Raw genomic sequence first — 15091 nt, 5'->3', positions numbered from 1 at the left:
TAAAAATTCTGGAAATGCCTCTATGCAGAAGTCGTATAGTCTCCTTTGGGTAAAGAAAATGAGCATAATATACAATATAAACTGTGCTAGGTATATGAATGTTAAAAAAAACCAGGATTCTAAAATAAACGAGAGGCTTGCATGGACAGAACAGGAGGCCTCTATAACGTTTATTCTGCCTTGGGGCTCCATGTTTTAATACAGAGAATGCAGAGATAAGCAAGCTTTCTCTGTAGAGAGCCAGAGAGTAAATATTTGAGACTCTGTGGGTTATATGGTCTCTGTCACAACTACTGAATCATGAAAGCAGCCAACAACAACATGTAAACAAATGGGCAGAATTGTGGTCCCGCGAAACTTTCTTTACAAAAACAGTTTATGGGCAGTAGTTTGCCAACCTCTGTCTTAATAGCTAGAAAACAATTTGAGATTGTTTAGTGCCACCAGAATAATGACGTCAGACCTAGAAAAATGGGAACTCTAAGAAAGATGAATGGAAGAGGTATTAAATCTCAATAAGAGAATACTGAAGGCTAAACTAAAAATAATATGGAGTGAATATGAAGGATTCAGTTTTCATATAGTGACCTGAACCTTATTTTCACTGAAATACAAAACCGCAAAACTCAAATCCTGATTTGACATGAAACGGCAGATTTTTAAAGGGATTTTTCTCTAATCAGAATGACTTCAGTATATTCCTAAGAGGAACCTCTCTGAGACTCTCAACCTAAATGGCATTTAGTTGGGAACAGATTCTTTTTTGACATGAGTGGAAGGACTCCTTGTCTTATGAAACCAATCATTGATATTAATCATTTAGGATGCATGTAAATCTGACATATGCCTTCTTCAACAGTATTCCAATTCTCCCATAGGTTGTTTTGGGGTTTTTTTGTTTGTTTGTTTGTTTTTGAGACTGACATTCATGTTCTTTCGTATTCAAGGTTAAAGCTGGACTTGGCGTTAATATTGTGGGTGTTGCTGTCGTGATGCTTGGCATGTTTACCTGGATTGTACCCATGTTTGACCTCCACACTTACCCTTCCTGGGCTCCTGCAGTTAGTAATGAGACCATGCCATGACAAGCATGAATGCTCTGACTATCCTGTGGTGGGTTTTGGGAACCACTAAGAATTCACTACAAAATTTGGCTCTAGAAAACTGATGACACTTAAATTAGTCCTGGTGTAGCTGCTGTAAAACACCCCAAACCTGCTTTGAGATGCAACCAAGACCATCTATGTGCCTTCATGAAGAAGCCCTCAGTTGAGATTTTGCTTATGGACCATATGCATCCTGCTTCATCATAAGAATAATTTATAACTTGACCTTCAAGAGATTAGGTCATTTGCTTCATCTTACACTTTGGGTTCAGTGTAACATTTCAAATGTCAATTTGTTATTTCAGAAACTTTCCATGAAGGTAGAAATAGAAAATAAAATATACAAGTTTATTAGCTACTTGTATAAATCATTTCTGTAGTGTCCAAGGGAATTTTCTGAAAAATCAAAGCTGTGGTCATCTGGTAGTGCAAAAGAAAAGTTTAATCTAAGTAAAATATACATTCCCTCATTTAAAAAATATTCCAATCAGATTACTCTTGAAATATCCATATAGTATAAAAATTGAAAGTTAAGGGCTTCCCTGGTGGTGCAGTGGTTGAGAGTCCGCCTGCCGATGCAGGGGACACGAGTTCATGCCCCGGTCCGGGAAGATCCCACATGCCACAGAGTGACTGGGCCCGTGAGCCATGGCCGCTGAGCCTGCGCGTCTGGAGCCTGTGCTCCACAACGGGAGAGGCCACAACAGTGAGAGGCCCGCGGACCGCAAAAAAAAAAAAAAAAAAAAATTGAAAGTAGTAGTTGCAAAATTATAGCTGAATCCACTAAACAACAGAAAATAGATAAGGATTAATTTCTATTTGACCCTATGGTTAAAGTATTGATAATTCATACTTTTATGATCTCGGTGCACTGAGAAATGTACTTTGTAGAGCTATGGATAAGGCTTGCTATGACGCACTATTAGCACGGTATAGTTAGGAAAGAAAGCTAAACAGTATAAAATTATTAACACATTTGTGGATTTTTATAACAGTTTTGCTTAAATGTTTATTTTATTTCAGAACTACATAATGTCATACATAAAAACAAGAAATTCCGAAATTTAAATGAATTATCACTGTGTATGCAGATACAGAAAAAAGTCATGTAACTCCATTGCATCAACATTGAAATGGAATACCAGAGGGAAAATAAAGAATAAAAAATTGAAACTGTTGATATATTTGCAAAAGAAAAAAATAAATTATTTATGTGCAAACCAAAAAGAAAAAAGAACTGAACATTCGAACAAGAGTAGGAAGAAAATAGTCTCCTAGCATTCAGGATGTTAAACTGTAAGGTCTACTGGCATTCCAAAATTAGACTAAAGGCAAAAAACTGAAAAAGACAAAAAATGTGTACAGTTAGGAAAATATGGAGAAGTTAGAGCAATTCTCATGCTAAAAATAAAATGGAAGACAAGGTTAAAAAACACCTTTAATAGCTTTAATTTTCATAGAGCTCATCAGACCTGGTTTTTTTGTGCAAATGACATTATTTATAAAGTTATTCTTGAAAACTAAATATGGTAAAGAGGGTTTTTTAAAGTCATACATTTCTTTAAAAAATTATATATAATAGCCCATGTTTATTATTTGTCTGTTTATTAATTACTCAATGCAAAATTAACCACTTTTTCAAGAAAAAAATGTGTCTATTTAAGCCTGACAATATAATATTGCTGCTTTGTGTAAATCATCTATGTTCACCCTGTTCACTTGTTCCCTTCCCTATCATATGTTACACATTTATTTATGATCCATAGTATTTATTACATTTCTGCTTTTTTCTAGTCATTCAATTTATCAGTGCTGAATTATATTACATGATGAATATATTTTCATTATGAAAAAATGAAATGACTTTTCAAATTATAGTAAGTTTTGCTCTCAAGAAAATAATATAAACATTTCAGCTTGAATCATTTTAACAGAATTACTTCCAACAGCTGCCAGCTGGAAAAATGCAGGAAAATGATACTTTGTTAAAATTTGTTTAAGTGAGCCGTATGGTTCTCTTGTAACATCTTTATGTTTAGTTGATATATCAAAAATGACTTAACTCATCCATTTCATATTTGTCCCATTTACATCAAAGTTCTCAAGTTCTTTTAGTTTGAGAGGTGCATACTGTCTTTGAAAGTTTCCAAAAGACAGCCTAAACAGATGATCAGACAAATCTTTGTCTTCCCACTCTAGGGTAGACAGTGTTTTTGTTCTTATATTGAGCCTTACTTAGAAGTTAACTAGAAGTCTTTGTCACTTTAAATCCCTGTATCTTGCTTACGGTTGGATCTTGTCCAGATAATAGGAGCAATTTCACTAAGTGCCTATTTACTGTCTGTTCCTTGCAAGTGCTTAGAGGGCTCCACAGCATATGTGTATCCTTCACTCACCACAATTGCCACTGTATATGTCAGCACCTCTAGAATTCAGCTTTCCTTCCTTTCAAATGTGTGCACTGTTTTCACCCTACCTGGTCTCCAAGACTTTGTTCTTTTTCAGCTTGGGAGGTAGGAAGGTACACTTTTAGCCAGTATTACTAACTAAATTTATTAGCAAAATTTGATAAAGCAATATCATGACACGTGTCTGGACATGTGTACTACATATTATTATATGTCAAAGTTTATTATTAGATACTTTATTATATCTTTGCCATGGCTAAATATTTGATAAGAGTCTTTGTGATGACACTTTTGTTCCAGTTTTCTTGGTTTAGTTATTGAATGCTTATTATCTTTACTTGTGTGTGGATTTTTCCCAATTAAATACTTTTATTTTCAGGAGGGAGAGGATTGTACTAGCAATGAAAGAGTAAACCCAAACATTCAGTTTTATTACTGTAATGTAATATAAAAATAAAAATAGTTTAAATTATTACCCCAGAGCAGCATCAGCCATGTTATTCCCAAACAAAGTATTTTAGTCAAAATAACAATTTACTAGGTAAGTTTTGGGAATGCACTGGGAAATGTCCCCAGTGCAGAGTAAGATCAGATTAGTCCAGGAGTAAATAGTAAAAACAGCACATAAATAAAGTAATAAAGTAAAAATTAAAAGGTTTTCCAAACATGAGGACCTTCATTTGTTTAGGAACAAAAAGATGTGGGGTTTGAAAAGAGAAATAAAAGGGCTTTTCTTAATGACAGTATGGTGGTATAGACATTGGAGGCTAGACGTGGGGGAGATCTTCTTAAGGCCAAATAATAATAAATATTGTATAACATACATTACCATGTAGGCAAAAAGAAAAATAGAAGTCCTTAAGAAGAGAAATATATAGAAGGACCAGCAAATGTCCAGAGACTTAAGCAAGGACTGAAGATAGAAACTGCTAGTCCCTAGAGATATTGAAATTTTCTTTTAATAAGTACACAGGGTACGAGGGATGGGAGACCAAGCTAGGACCCAAGCAAGTTAGGGGTTGAATGGAAAATTACATAGAGTTAGGATCTCCAAGGGCTATACTCTCAGTGAAAATGAGAAAAAAAACACACAAAAAACCCACCTTGTGGAGGGAAACATCAAGGGAGTTTTCATGTTTTGGCCTATGCACTTGGTGGAGGGGTAAAATCTCCTTTGAAAATTCATAACCATCCAGGTTAGGGGCCTAAAGTCTCAATAGCAATGTGTGTAGGTACCTCAATCTGAAACGTAATTTTAAAACAGTCCTAGGCTGATAACATCCCCAACTACCTGGCCAAAAAAAAGGAACACTTTCCTCAAGTTGGGGCTCAAAGAATTTCTAAGATTATAATCAAAACCCATAAATTCTGCCAAGACATAAAGCATTTTGTGCAAGAGACAACATAAACAGAAGAAATAAAATCCAAAGTGCAAAGACAACAGATATTCTAATTATTAAATAAAGAATATAAAGTGAAGACTCATAAACCTATGTGATTATATGAGCTCTTAAAAGCAGAAGAGAAAGGCAGAAGAGTCAGGTGGGTGAGATCAGACAGAATGGGAAGTCAGAGAGATTTGAAACATGAGAACTGGACCCCCCAGTGTTGCTGGGTTTGATGATGAAAAGGGTCACAAGCCAGAGAATGCAGGCAGCCTTTAGAAACTGAGAATGACCCTGGTTGAAACCCAGCAAGGAAACAGAGGCCTCAGTCCTACAGCTGCATGGAACTGAATTCAGCCAACAACATAAGCCTAGAAATAGATTGTCTTCAAGAGCCTCCAGTAAGGAATGCAACCCTGCAGACACCTTGATTTTAGTCCAGTGAGACTTGTATTGGACAAATCTGCTAATCTACAGAGCTTTGAGATAATAATAAGTATTGTGGTAGTTTGTTATGGCAACAATAGAAAACAAATACAATGAGGAACTAGAGACCCTGAAAAGTGACCAGAAAGATATGAAAAGGATAGGGAGGGTGGGAGGGAGACGCAAGAAGGAGGAGATATGGGGATATATGTATATATATATAGCTGATTCACTTTGTTATAAAGCAGAAACTAACACATCATTGTAAAGCAATTATACTCTTATAAAGGTGTTTAAAAAAAGATATGAAAAGGTGTCAAATAGAAATTTTAAGTAGAAAAAGTATAATGATTTAAATTAAAAACTTAATGAATAGTTTAAATAGCAGTATACAAACTGGAAGAAAGTGTGTGAACTTGAAAACACATTTAAAAAATTATTTAGAATACAACACAGAGATAGAACTCTGAAGGAGAAGTTAAGAAAAATGCAAGCTAGAATGAGAAATGTAGCATATATTTAATCAGAATTCCAAGAGTATATAGTAAAATGAATGAGGGAGACACAATCATTGAAGGTACAATGGGTAACAATTTTCCAGTATTAGTGAAAACAACCAATCAAGATTTTCAGGAAGCATAATGAATCCAAAGCAGGATTTTTAAAAGGGAAATTTGCCCTCACCTACATGAGAGTGAAATAGTAGAACACTCAAAAGAAAGAAAAGGTAATAAAGAGAGAGAGAGAAGAAAGATTACATATAAGGAACTATAATTAGACTAAGGCTACCTTCTCAAGAACAACTGGAAACAGTGAAGAATCTCCAAGTGCTAAAACAAAGAGCTATCAACCTAAAATTGTACATCTAGAAAGTCTATGTTTCAAGAATGAAAGAAAACTAAGGCGTTTTCAAACCAATAAAAACTAAGAGAGTTTACCAATAACCAAAGCTCATAAAGGTACGTCTAACATATGTAACAAAGGAAAGAGAAAAACAATTCAAGACAAAAGTTGTGTGACATGACAAGAAATGGTGAGTAACCAAATTGGTAAACATATGGGTTAAAAAAAAACTAGAATTAATACTGAAAAAGCATAAAATAAGTTCAAAGAAAAGTATTCTAATTTAGCTCTCAAGCTTCCACTTTTCACAACAGCGGCACACTTTAAATCGAAGTCAATTTAGTCATTTCAGTGCTTTTTCTGATTTCAGAGTTTAACTTAGTCAACTTAGGTTTTTGTTTTTTACATCCCCTCTCTTGTTCCTTTCTTCTTGAGGTTTTTATCTAAGTTCTGTGAACCTTACATATGAAACTTGCACTGGATGAGTGAGATGCATCTGGTCTTTGTGATCAGCAATTGTCCGTGTTGGCTTCCACTGAGATGAACAATCCTCTGAAATGTATGATTCCTATCGGTTTTATCTTTTACTTCTGATTCCAAGATCTATTCATACTCCCTGGCTCATGTACCTCTCATGTCATGCCTAAAATCAACATCTCTTGAACGGAGCCACAAGCCCCACTGACCCACCACTTCAAGGGTGTAGGGAAACTGGGATGCCCTCTGCACCTCTCTGGGATCCTCTGGGAGGAAAGTGTATCTCAGGCCCACCTGTATTAGACACTCCTTGCCATTAACCAACTCTACTGCAGAGCTTCGTGTTAAGTGCAAGAGAGACGGAGCCTGAAGCTCACATCCTTCACCTAGAAGAGTCAGTATATTAATAAATTCATGGCAAAAATAACTGATGTAACCTAGAGCCACAGAACAGAGCGAATCAGCCTAGCTCAAATGAAGACCAAAACCATTGTGTCTAGAGCACTGCTTATGAGAATAGAATCTGGAGGCTGACTTCCAGGACTGAATGCTTGCTCCACAACTCACCATACCTTCCTCAGATATGTAATTTGACCTCTACATGCTACAGTTTCTTATCTGAAAATGGACCACTGATGACACAAGAATATCTTCATAGGGTTATGAGAATTAAATGAATTAATACACATAAAACGCTTAGGGCAGTGACTGGCCATAATAAAAGCTCAATATTAGGTTATTCTTATTACTGTTATTTTCTTATCATTCCTTAGCACATCACCAGAAGTAATTGCTCACACACAGTCACCAAGCTTGGTCAAACTCCTTCTTCAGAAGACTCTTAGCCAGAATCTCATTGAAACCTTAGGTAAGCTAATTTTATTAAGTTTAAAAGGTTTCCCTTAGTAATAACACCTAAACAAACATTCCCAAAGAATCATTTAACTTTTACCCAATTACCCTTTGGTTGAGAGAGCACGCTGAAGGTAAAACAGTGAACAAAGTGTGCATTTTTAAAAATGCATTTTCACTTTACAGAATTCAGCACACAAAGAAAATATAGGACAATTTAGACACTGTATACAATACTAAAAAACAAGTTCAATACCTTATTGGAATACTGTGGAATGTTGGTATCAAATGAGCCTCTAACTCCATTAAACTACTCTCATTATTAGTTTTCACTTCAGGGATTTTTAGATAGTTCAATCCCCTCCCACCCCATATTGTCAGGGCTCCCTGGAGCATTGTTTGCAGGGTTGTGGATGAATCTGGACAAATGTAGTTCTGCACACCTGCTGAGCTGAGCCTACCCTTTGACCTCTCTTCAGTGGCAAGTCTATGGCTGGGCCACTGAATCAGACTCTATGCCTTTGTGGTTATTATTCTGTAAAAAGTATGTACTGAAGATCACCAAAATGCCAGAAAAGTCAGAGAGCCTCTCCATTCAAAGAAGAGTGGTGTGCTCTTGCATCCATGTTAAGGCTGACATTTCCATTATTTTCCTTATTTATTCTAATGCTTAATTCTTATCTTTTTTTATTTAGTGCAACTTTTTTTCTTGACACAGTATCTTTTTTTAAGAGATGCAGATATGCTTGGACTCTTCAGAAGAGTCAGAGACTGTGTTTGTTAGAGCCTCTAAGAATAGTGGCCTCTTATAGCGCTCCTACATAAAGAAATGACAAACAGATAGCTTTCTCCATTTACTTCATATTCTATGGCCTTGGAATAAATATTCAAACAAAGCTTGAAAATGACATGCCTTCTATATTATGCAATGGTTTTCAAACTCCAAGTGATTCTGAAAGAGTGGGAGAGAGTTTTGGTGGAAAAGCTTAGGGCAGAAGAGATGTTCTAAAGACAGCATGTTTGATCCATCTAAACCTGACTGCCACAAAATCCGTTTCTAGTGTGAAGACTCCCCTTCTTCAAACAATATTATATTTTTTAGATGTTGGATTTCCAGACTAGCTTCCAGGATCCTTCCTTCCTTCACACTTCTTGAGGGAGTTTATGGATTTTATCACCTTAGACAATTTAAAGTGCATACCAAAAGTGAAAACATTTGAGATTACGACAGGGACTCAATAAACTCTAGTCATAAACAATAAATCAACTTGGGAAGAGTTGACACCTTAAAAATTTTGATTCTCTTGACTCATAAACACTGTATCTCTCTACTTACGTATTCCTTCCTTTCTCTGAGCAATGCTATATAGTTTTCAGTATACAGTCCTCATCTTTAAACAGATTTATAAGTATTTCATATTTTTTATGCTATTGTGTTTTTTTGTATTTCATTTTTTGATGCTATTGTAAATTGTATTTTTTAGCTTCAGATTCTTTTTTTTAAGATTTTTTTGATGTGGACCATTTTTCAAGTCTTTATTGAATTTATTACAATATTGCTTTGTGTTATGTTTTTGGTTTTTTGGCCACGAGGCATGCGGGTTCTTAGCTCCCGACCAGGGATCGAACCCGCATCCCCTGCATTGGAAGGCGAAGTCTTAACCACTGGACTGCCAGGGAAGTCTCTATTTTTCAGCTTCAATTTCTGATTGATAGTTGCTAGGATTTAGTAATACACTGATTTTTTAAATTCTGTACCCTTGCTAAGCTTACTTATTAGTTCTAGCTGCTTTTTTGTGGACTTCATAGGATTTTCTAACATAAACAATAATGTCTTATGTGAATAAAGTCACTTACATTTCTTGCTTTTCAATCTGGATACTTTTATTTCTTATTCTGCTTTAAGATATCCTTATCTTTTTCCTTCTGTTAGCAGTAAACCCTCTTTTTTCTTACCATTAGTTATCAGTGTTTGTTAGCTGTAGAATTTTCAGATTGAGGAAACTCTTCTATTGCTAGTTTGCTGATAGTTTTTATCAGCAATAGATGTTGGAATTTGTTAAATGTTTTTGCTGTGTCTTTCAAGATGATCTTATGGTTTTCTTTTTTAGTCTGTTAACTTGCTAAATTACATTGAATTAAACTAACTTTGAGCATGATATATTATACTTTTTATATATTGTTAAATTTTATTTACTAAAATTTTATTTAAAATTTTCACATCAGTGATCAGGAGGGACACTGGTCTTTAGCCTTCTTATAGGTCTTTTGTTTGTTTGTTGTCAGGTTTTGGTACTAGAGTAATGCTGGCCTCAGAGAATAAGTTAGCAGTCTCTTCAATTATCTGGGAGAGTCTGTAGAATTTGATTCCTTTTAAATTTATTGAGATTTGTTTATGAAAGAATATCTTGGTATATATTACATGTGCCCTTGAAAAGAATATATATTCTGCTGTTGTTGCGTGGTGTGTTCTAGAGTGTCACTCAATCAAGTTGGTTGATAGAATTTTCAATTATTCTATATCCTTTTTGGCTTTCTACTTGTTCTATCAACTACTGAGAGAGGAATGTTGAAATCTTTGCCTGTAGTTGTGGATTTGTCAATTCTCCTTGCATTTTTATCTGGTTTTGCTTTATGTTTTTTGAAGCTCTGGTATTTGATTAGTTTGTAAACATTTAAGGTTGCTATATATTCATTATGAGTATATGCCTGTATCACAATACAGTGCTCTTTTCATCAATGTTGATATCCTTCATTCTGAAATACACTGATATTAATGTAACTATTACAACTTTTTAAAATTTTATAATGGTGTATATCTTTTTCCATCCTTTTATTTTTAAACTACTTGTATCTTTATATTATATTTAAAGTGGGTTTCTTGTAGGTAAAATATAATTGATTTTTTAAAAATTTTATTTATTTATTTATTTTTGGCTACGTTAGGTCTTCATTGCTGTGCACGGGCTTTCTCCAGTTGCAGCGAGTGGGGGCTACTCTTCGTTAACAGTGTGCGGGTTTCTCATTGCAGTGGCTTCTCTTGTTGCGGAGCATGGGCTCTAGGCGCACAGGCTTCAGTAGTTGTGGCACATGGGTTCAGTAGTTGTGGCTCGTGGGCTCTAGAGCACAGGCTCAGTAGTTGTGGCTCATGGGCTTAGTTGCTCCGCGGCCTGTGGGATCTTCCCAGACCAGGGCTTGAACATGTGTCCCCTGCACTGGCACGTGGATTCTTAAGCACTGCACCACCAGGGAAGTCCAATATAAATGAATTTTGTTTTCTTAGGTTTTAGTCAAATATGACAGATTCTGTCTTTTGATTTATGTGTTTAAGCCATTTATATTTAATGTGGTTTTGGTATGACTGCACTTAATTCTACCATCTTTCTATTTGTTTTATTTGTTCTCTCTCTTTTTTTTTTTGCGGTACGCGGGCCTCTCACTGTTGTGGCCTCTCCCGTTGAGGAGCACAGGCTCTGGACGTGCAGGCTCAGCAGCCATGGCTCACAGGCCCAGCCACTCCGCGGCATGTGGGATCTTCCCAGACCGGGGCACGAACCCATGTCCCCTGCATCGGCAGGCGAACTCTCAACCACTGCGCCACCAGGGAAGCCCTGTTCTTGTTTTTGTTTTCCTCTTGTACTACCTTCTTTTGGATTAATTGACCATTTTTGTGATTTAATTTTATTTCGTTTGTTGACTTATTTACCATAATTTTTTGTGGTTGTCTAAGAATTTATAGTATACATTTTAACTTATCACAGTTACTTTAAGTAATATTATATGACTTCATGTGTATTATAAGACTCACAAGAGTTCATACCTATAGCTCCCTTCACATCTTTGTGTTCTTTCGTCATGTGTTTTATTTCTACATGTGTCATAAACCTCAAAATGCATTGCTATTGTTTTTTATTTAAACAGTAGATAATCTTTTAAAAGATTAAAAAATATAAAAGATCAAAAAGTGTCTTATATCTTCCCATATTCTTCTTTCCTTTCATATAGGCTTGTTATTTCAATTAATTTAATACCTGTTATAACTTTTATTCTTTTAGCTTTGTAAGTTTGAAAAAATCTCTATTTTGCCTTCATTTTTGAAAGATATTTCCACCGGGAATACAATTCTAGATTGACAGTGTTATTTTACTCAGAAATTTAAAGATGTTGAAAGACTTCTGGCTTATATTCTTTTTGTTGAAAAAATGTGCTTTTATCCTTAACTTTGTGGTTCTGCATGTAATGTGTATCTTTTCCCCTCTGGCCACTTTTAAGATTTTCTTTACATGATCTTATGCAATTTAATTGTCAGGTAACTTGAAGTCATTTTCTTTATGCGTCTATGTATTTGACATTCATTAAGTTTCCATGTATTTTTAGATTTTTTAAGCAAATTTGGAAAACCTTCATCCATTATTCCTTAAAATACTCTCTCTCACCTCCTTTTCTTCAGGGACTACAATTACGCACATATTTGGTTACTTGAAATTGTCCCAGAGTACACTGAACCTCTGGGGATTTTTATCCATTTCTTTGTCTGTGTTTCATTTTGGATAGTTTCTATTGCTACATGTTTAAGTTCACTAATTCCCTCTTTTGCAGTATCTATATTAACTTAATTCTGTTAATTAACAGAATTAACTTCTGTTAATTCTATCAAGCATATTTTTTTCATCTCAAACATTGTAATTTTCTACTCTAGAAATTTGATTTGGGTCTTATATATTTTTCCTGTTGCTACTCAGCATACTCATTTTTTCCTCTACCTTCTTGAACATATGTAATATAGGTTTCATAACTTTTGCTGTTCTTGTCTACATCTCTTTCATTTCTGCCTCCATTCCTATTGTTTGATTCTCCTCTCTTTTAAGAGCCGTATTTTTGTTCTTTTTCTGCCTGGTAATTTTTTTCAATTGAGGGCCAGGTATTGCTCATTTTACTTTGTTTAATACTATCTATATTTTTATTTCTATAATATTATTGAGTGTTATTCTGGGACACAGTTATTTGAAACAGTTTGCTCTTAAGATTTATTGGGTAAGACTAAAACAACCTTTAATCTAGGACTGCATTTGCCTCACTGCTGAGGCAATATTTTTCTGAGTATTGTACTTGATGTTCCATTAATTTTGAGGTTTTCCACTCTGATTGGAACGTGCATTAGTCTCAACCCTGTGTGAGCCCTTGTGATCATCTCAGCTAATAATTTTGAGTGATTATTTCCTTACCCTGAGGTAGTTTTCTGACAGATATGTGTTGATCAGTATTCAGGAGAATAAGGGACAGAATTTCTGAAGCTCTTTCTATCTGTGCATGTCTCTCCTTTCTGGTACTCTGCCCTGCAAACTCTAGCCACCTGTCTTCCCCAGACTCCCAACTCCATCTGTTCAACTTAGGTTATCACCAGACTCTGCCTGGATTCCCCCTTTTCTGAGATGCTGCCTGGAAACTCTCCCCATGCTATGAGTTGGAGGAATCATAGAACTCAACTATTTCCTCCCTTTCAGAGACCACTGTCCTGTTTTGCCTGATATCCAATGTCTGAAAACTGTTATTTCATAAGATTTTTCCTTTTTTTTAAATTGTTTCAGACAGAAGAGTAAATCCTTTTCCTAATGCTGCATCTTGCCAAGAGTGGAGGTCTCATCTTGCCAAGAGTAGAAGAGTCAAATTTAATCATAATCTTCTTCTCCCCCTAGTAAACTTGGAATCAGGACAAGCTGAGTTAACTGGATGGTTCTGAAGTCTCCAATTTTAATCACTGAGTGTGTAGTGCAGATCTTAAATAAGAGAGTAAAGAGTGGATGAGGAGCCTTTCTGGTGGTATTGGGAAGTAGAAAAGGTTCTTTTGTGAATGCAATTTTGAATTTGTTGACCTTGAGATTTACTCAGCACTTATGAGAGAGTCAAGAAGAACTGACTAAACTCACTTAAATAATCCAAATGTGAAGCTGAGGACAGTGGTCAGATCTTCATTTTTAGCTTAAAATATAATATTTCTATAAGATGAAGTGAGTCCAGAACATACAAAAAAATGTGTAAGAAACTGTCTTTTCTTCAACTTCAACACTATGATAGCTACATCATATTCATATCCTAAATTATTTGATATTTATTTTATTTGAAGTATAGTTGTACAAGGTGTTAGTTTCAGGTGTACAGCAAAGTGGTTCAGTTATATATATATATATTTTTTTTTTCAGATTCTTTTCCCTTATAGGTTATTACAAAATATTGAGTATAGTTCCCTGTGCAACACTATTACCAAACCCAGGTCCAGTTGCTCGCTGCTCAAAAGCCAATACTCGAGAGACGAGTATTGGTAGGAAAGGAAAGGCTGCATTGTTGTGGAAGCCAGCAACCAGGGGATAAGGTAGACTCATGTCCAAGAACCAACTCCCAATTGACACTCAGGGGGCAAGGGGATTTTCAGGGGTGTATTGGCAGAGGGAGGGGGCAGAGCAGCAGAGTCAGCTCTAAGAGTCATCTCTAAATCAGTAATGTGGTGGTCTAATCAGCATCATTTTGAGGCCAGTTCTCGGAATTCTATGAAATGGAGTTGCTTCTGTCATGGTTACAATTTGGTCATATTCCTCCACCTGGTAGGAGCTTTGTTATCTGCAAAACAGCTCACAGGATATGGCTCAGAATATTATCTATAGCCCTTGAGGAGTAACTAAAGGTCCTTGACTTTGCTTAATGACTAAACTATTATTATTTTGTCTTGTGTAAAGACGTAAGAGTTTAAAGTAAAACTTAGTTCTAAGGCCAAGGGGGTGCTTACAATACAGTAGGTCCTTGCTGTTTATCTATTTTATATATAGTAGTGCGTATATGTTAATCCCAAACTCCTAATTTATCCTTCCTCCACCTCTCTCCTCTGGTAACCATAAGTTTGTTTTCTATGTCTCTGAGTCTATTTCTGTTTTGTATATAAGTTCATTTGTATCATTTTTTTTAGATTCCACATATAAGCAATATCATATATTTGTCTTTCTCTGCCTGGCTTACTTCACTTAGTATGATTGTCTCTAGGTCCATCCATGCTGCTGCAAATGGCATTATTTCATTCTTTTTTATGGCTGAGTAATATTCCATTGTATAAATATACCACATCTTTATACATTCAGAGAAAACCATAATTTGAAAAGATACACACATCCCAATTTTCATTACAGCACTATTTACAATAGTCAATACATACAAGCAACCTAAATGTCCATTGACAGATGAATGAAATATATAATTTTAAATTATTATTTTAATTCAGAACTCAAGATTTCATGGCCATATTTGAGAGTATGTTGGGACAGATATAAAAAACTTTCTTGTTTTATCTAAAAAGAATTAGGGGATGTAGAGGTTTAAATCTTGCAAAAATTGTTTAGAAAATAATTCAACCTCAAAGTCAGTTCAACCTGAGGAGGCAGGTCTCTGACAGAAGCTACAGTCTGACAGGAATATTTTATTTTCACAGTCACAGGGCTTTTTGTGGTTCATCTAACAAATGTTAAATGAATAATAAATAATGGCAGGTTATTCCTCAGGATCTGGGAAGTCATTTTTACTACAGTCCTTGACTTTCCTCTCCGTAAAC

The 15091-nt window shown here is 35.3% G+C and overlaps 1 protein-coding gene across 1 annotated transcript in view; it reads left to right on the top strand.

The window, feature by feature from the left end:
- The window catches only part of SLC13A1 (solute carrier family 13 member 1), a 76124-nt gene extending 74456 nt beyond the window's left edge, over window positions 1-1668 (top strand). Inside the window, exon 15 of the mRNA XM_060020813.1 lies at window positions 948-1668. Within this exon, the coding sequence (XP_059876796.1) occupies window positions 948-1085 (138 nt within the window). The 3' untranslated portion in view covers window positions 1086-1668. The remainder of the gene's footprint in view (window positions 1-947) is intronic.
- The last annotated feature ends 13423 nt before the right edge of the window (window positions 1669-15091 follow it).

This window comes from Delphinus delphis, chromosome 9 (genome assembly GCF_949987515.2).
Source record: "Delphinus delphis chromosome 9, mDelDel1.2, whole genome shotgun sequence".
Lineage (NCBI taxonomy): Eukaryota > Metazoa > Chordata > Mammalia > Artiodactyla > Delphinidae > Delphinus > Delphinus delphis.
Note: the sequence above shows the minus strand (reverse complement) of the source record. Positions and strands in the feature narration are given on the sequence as shown.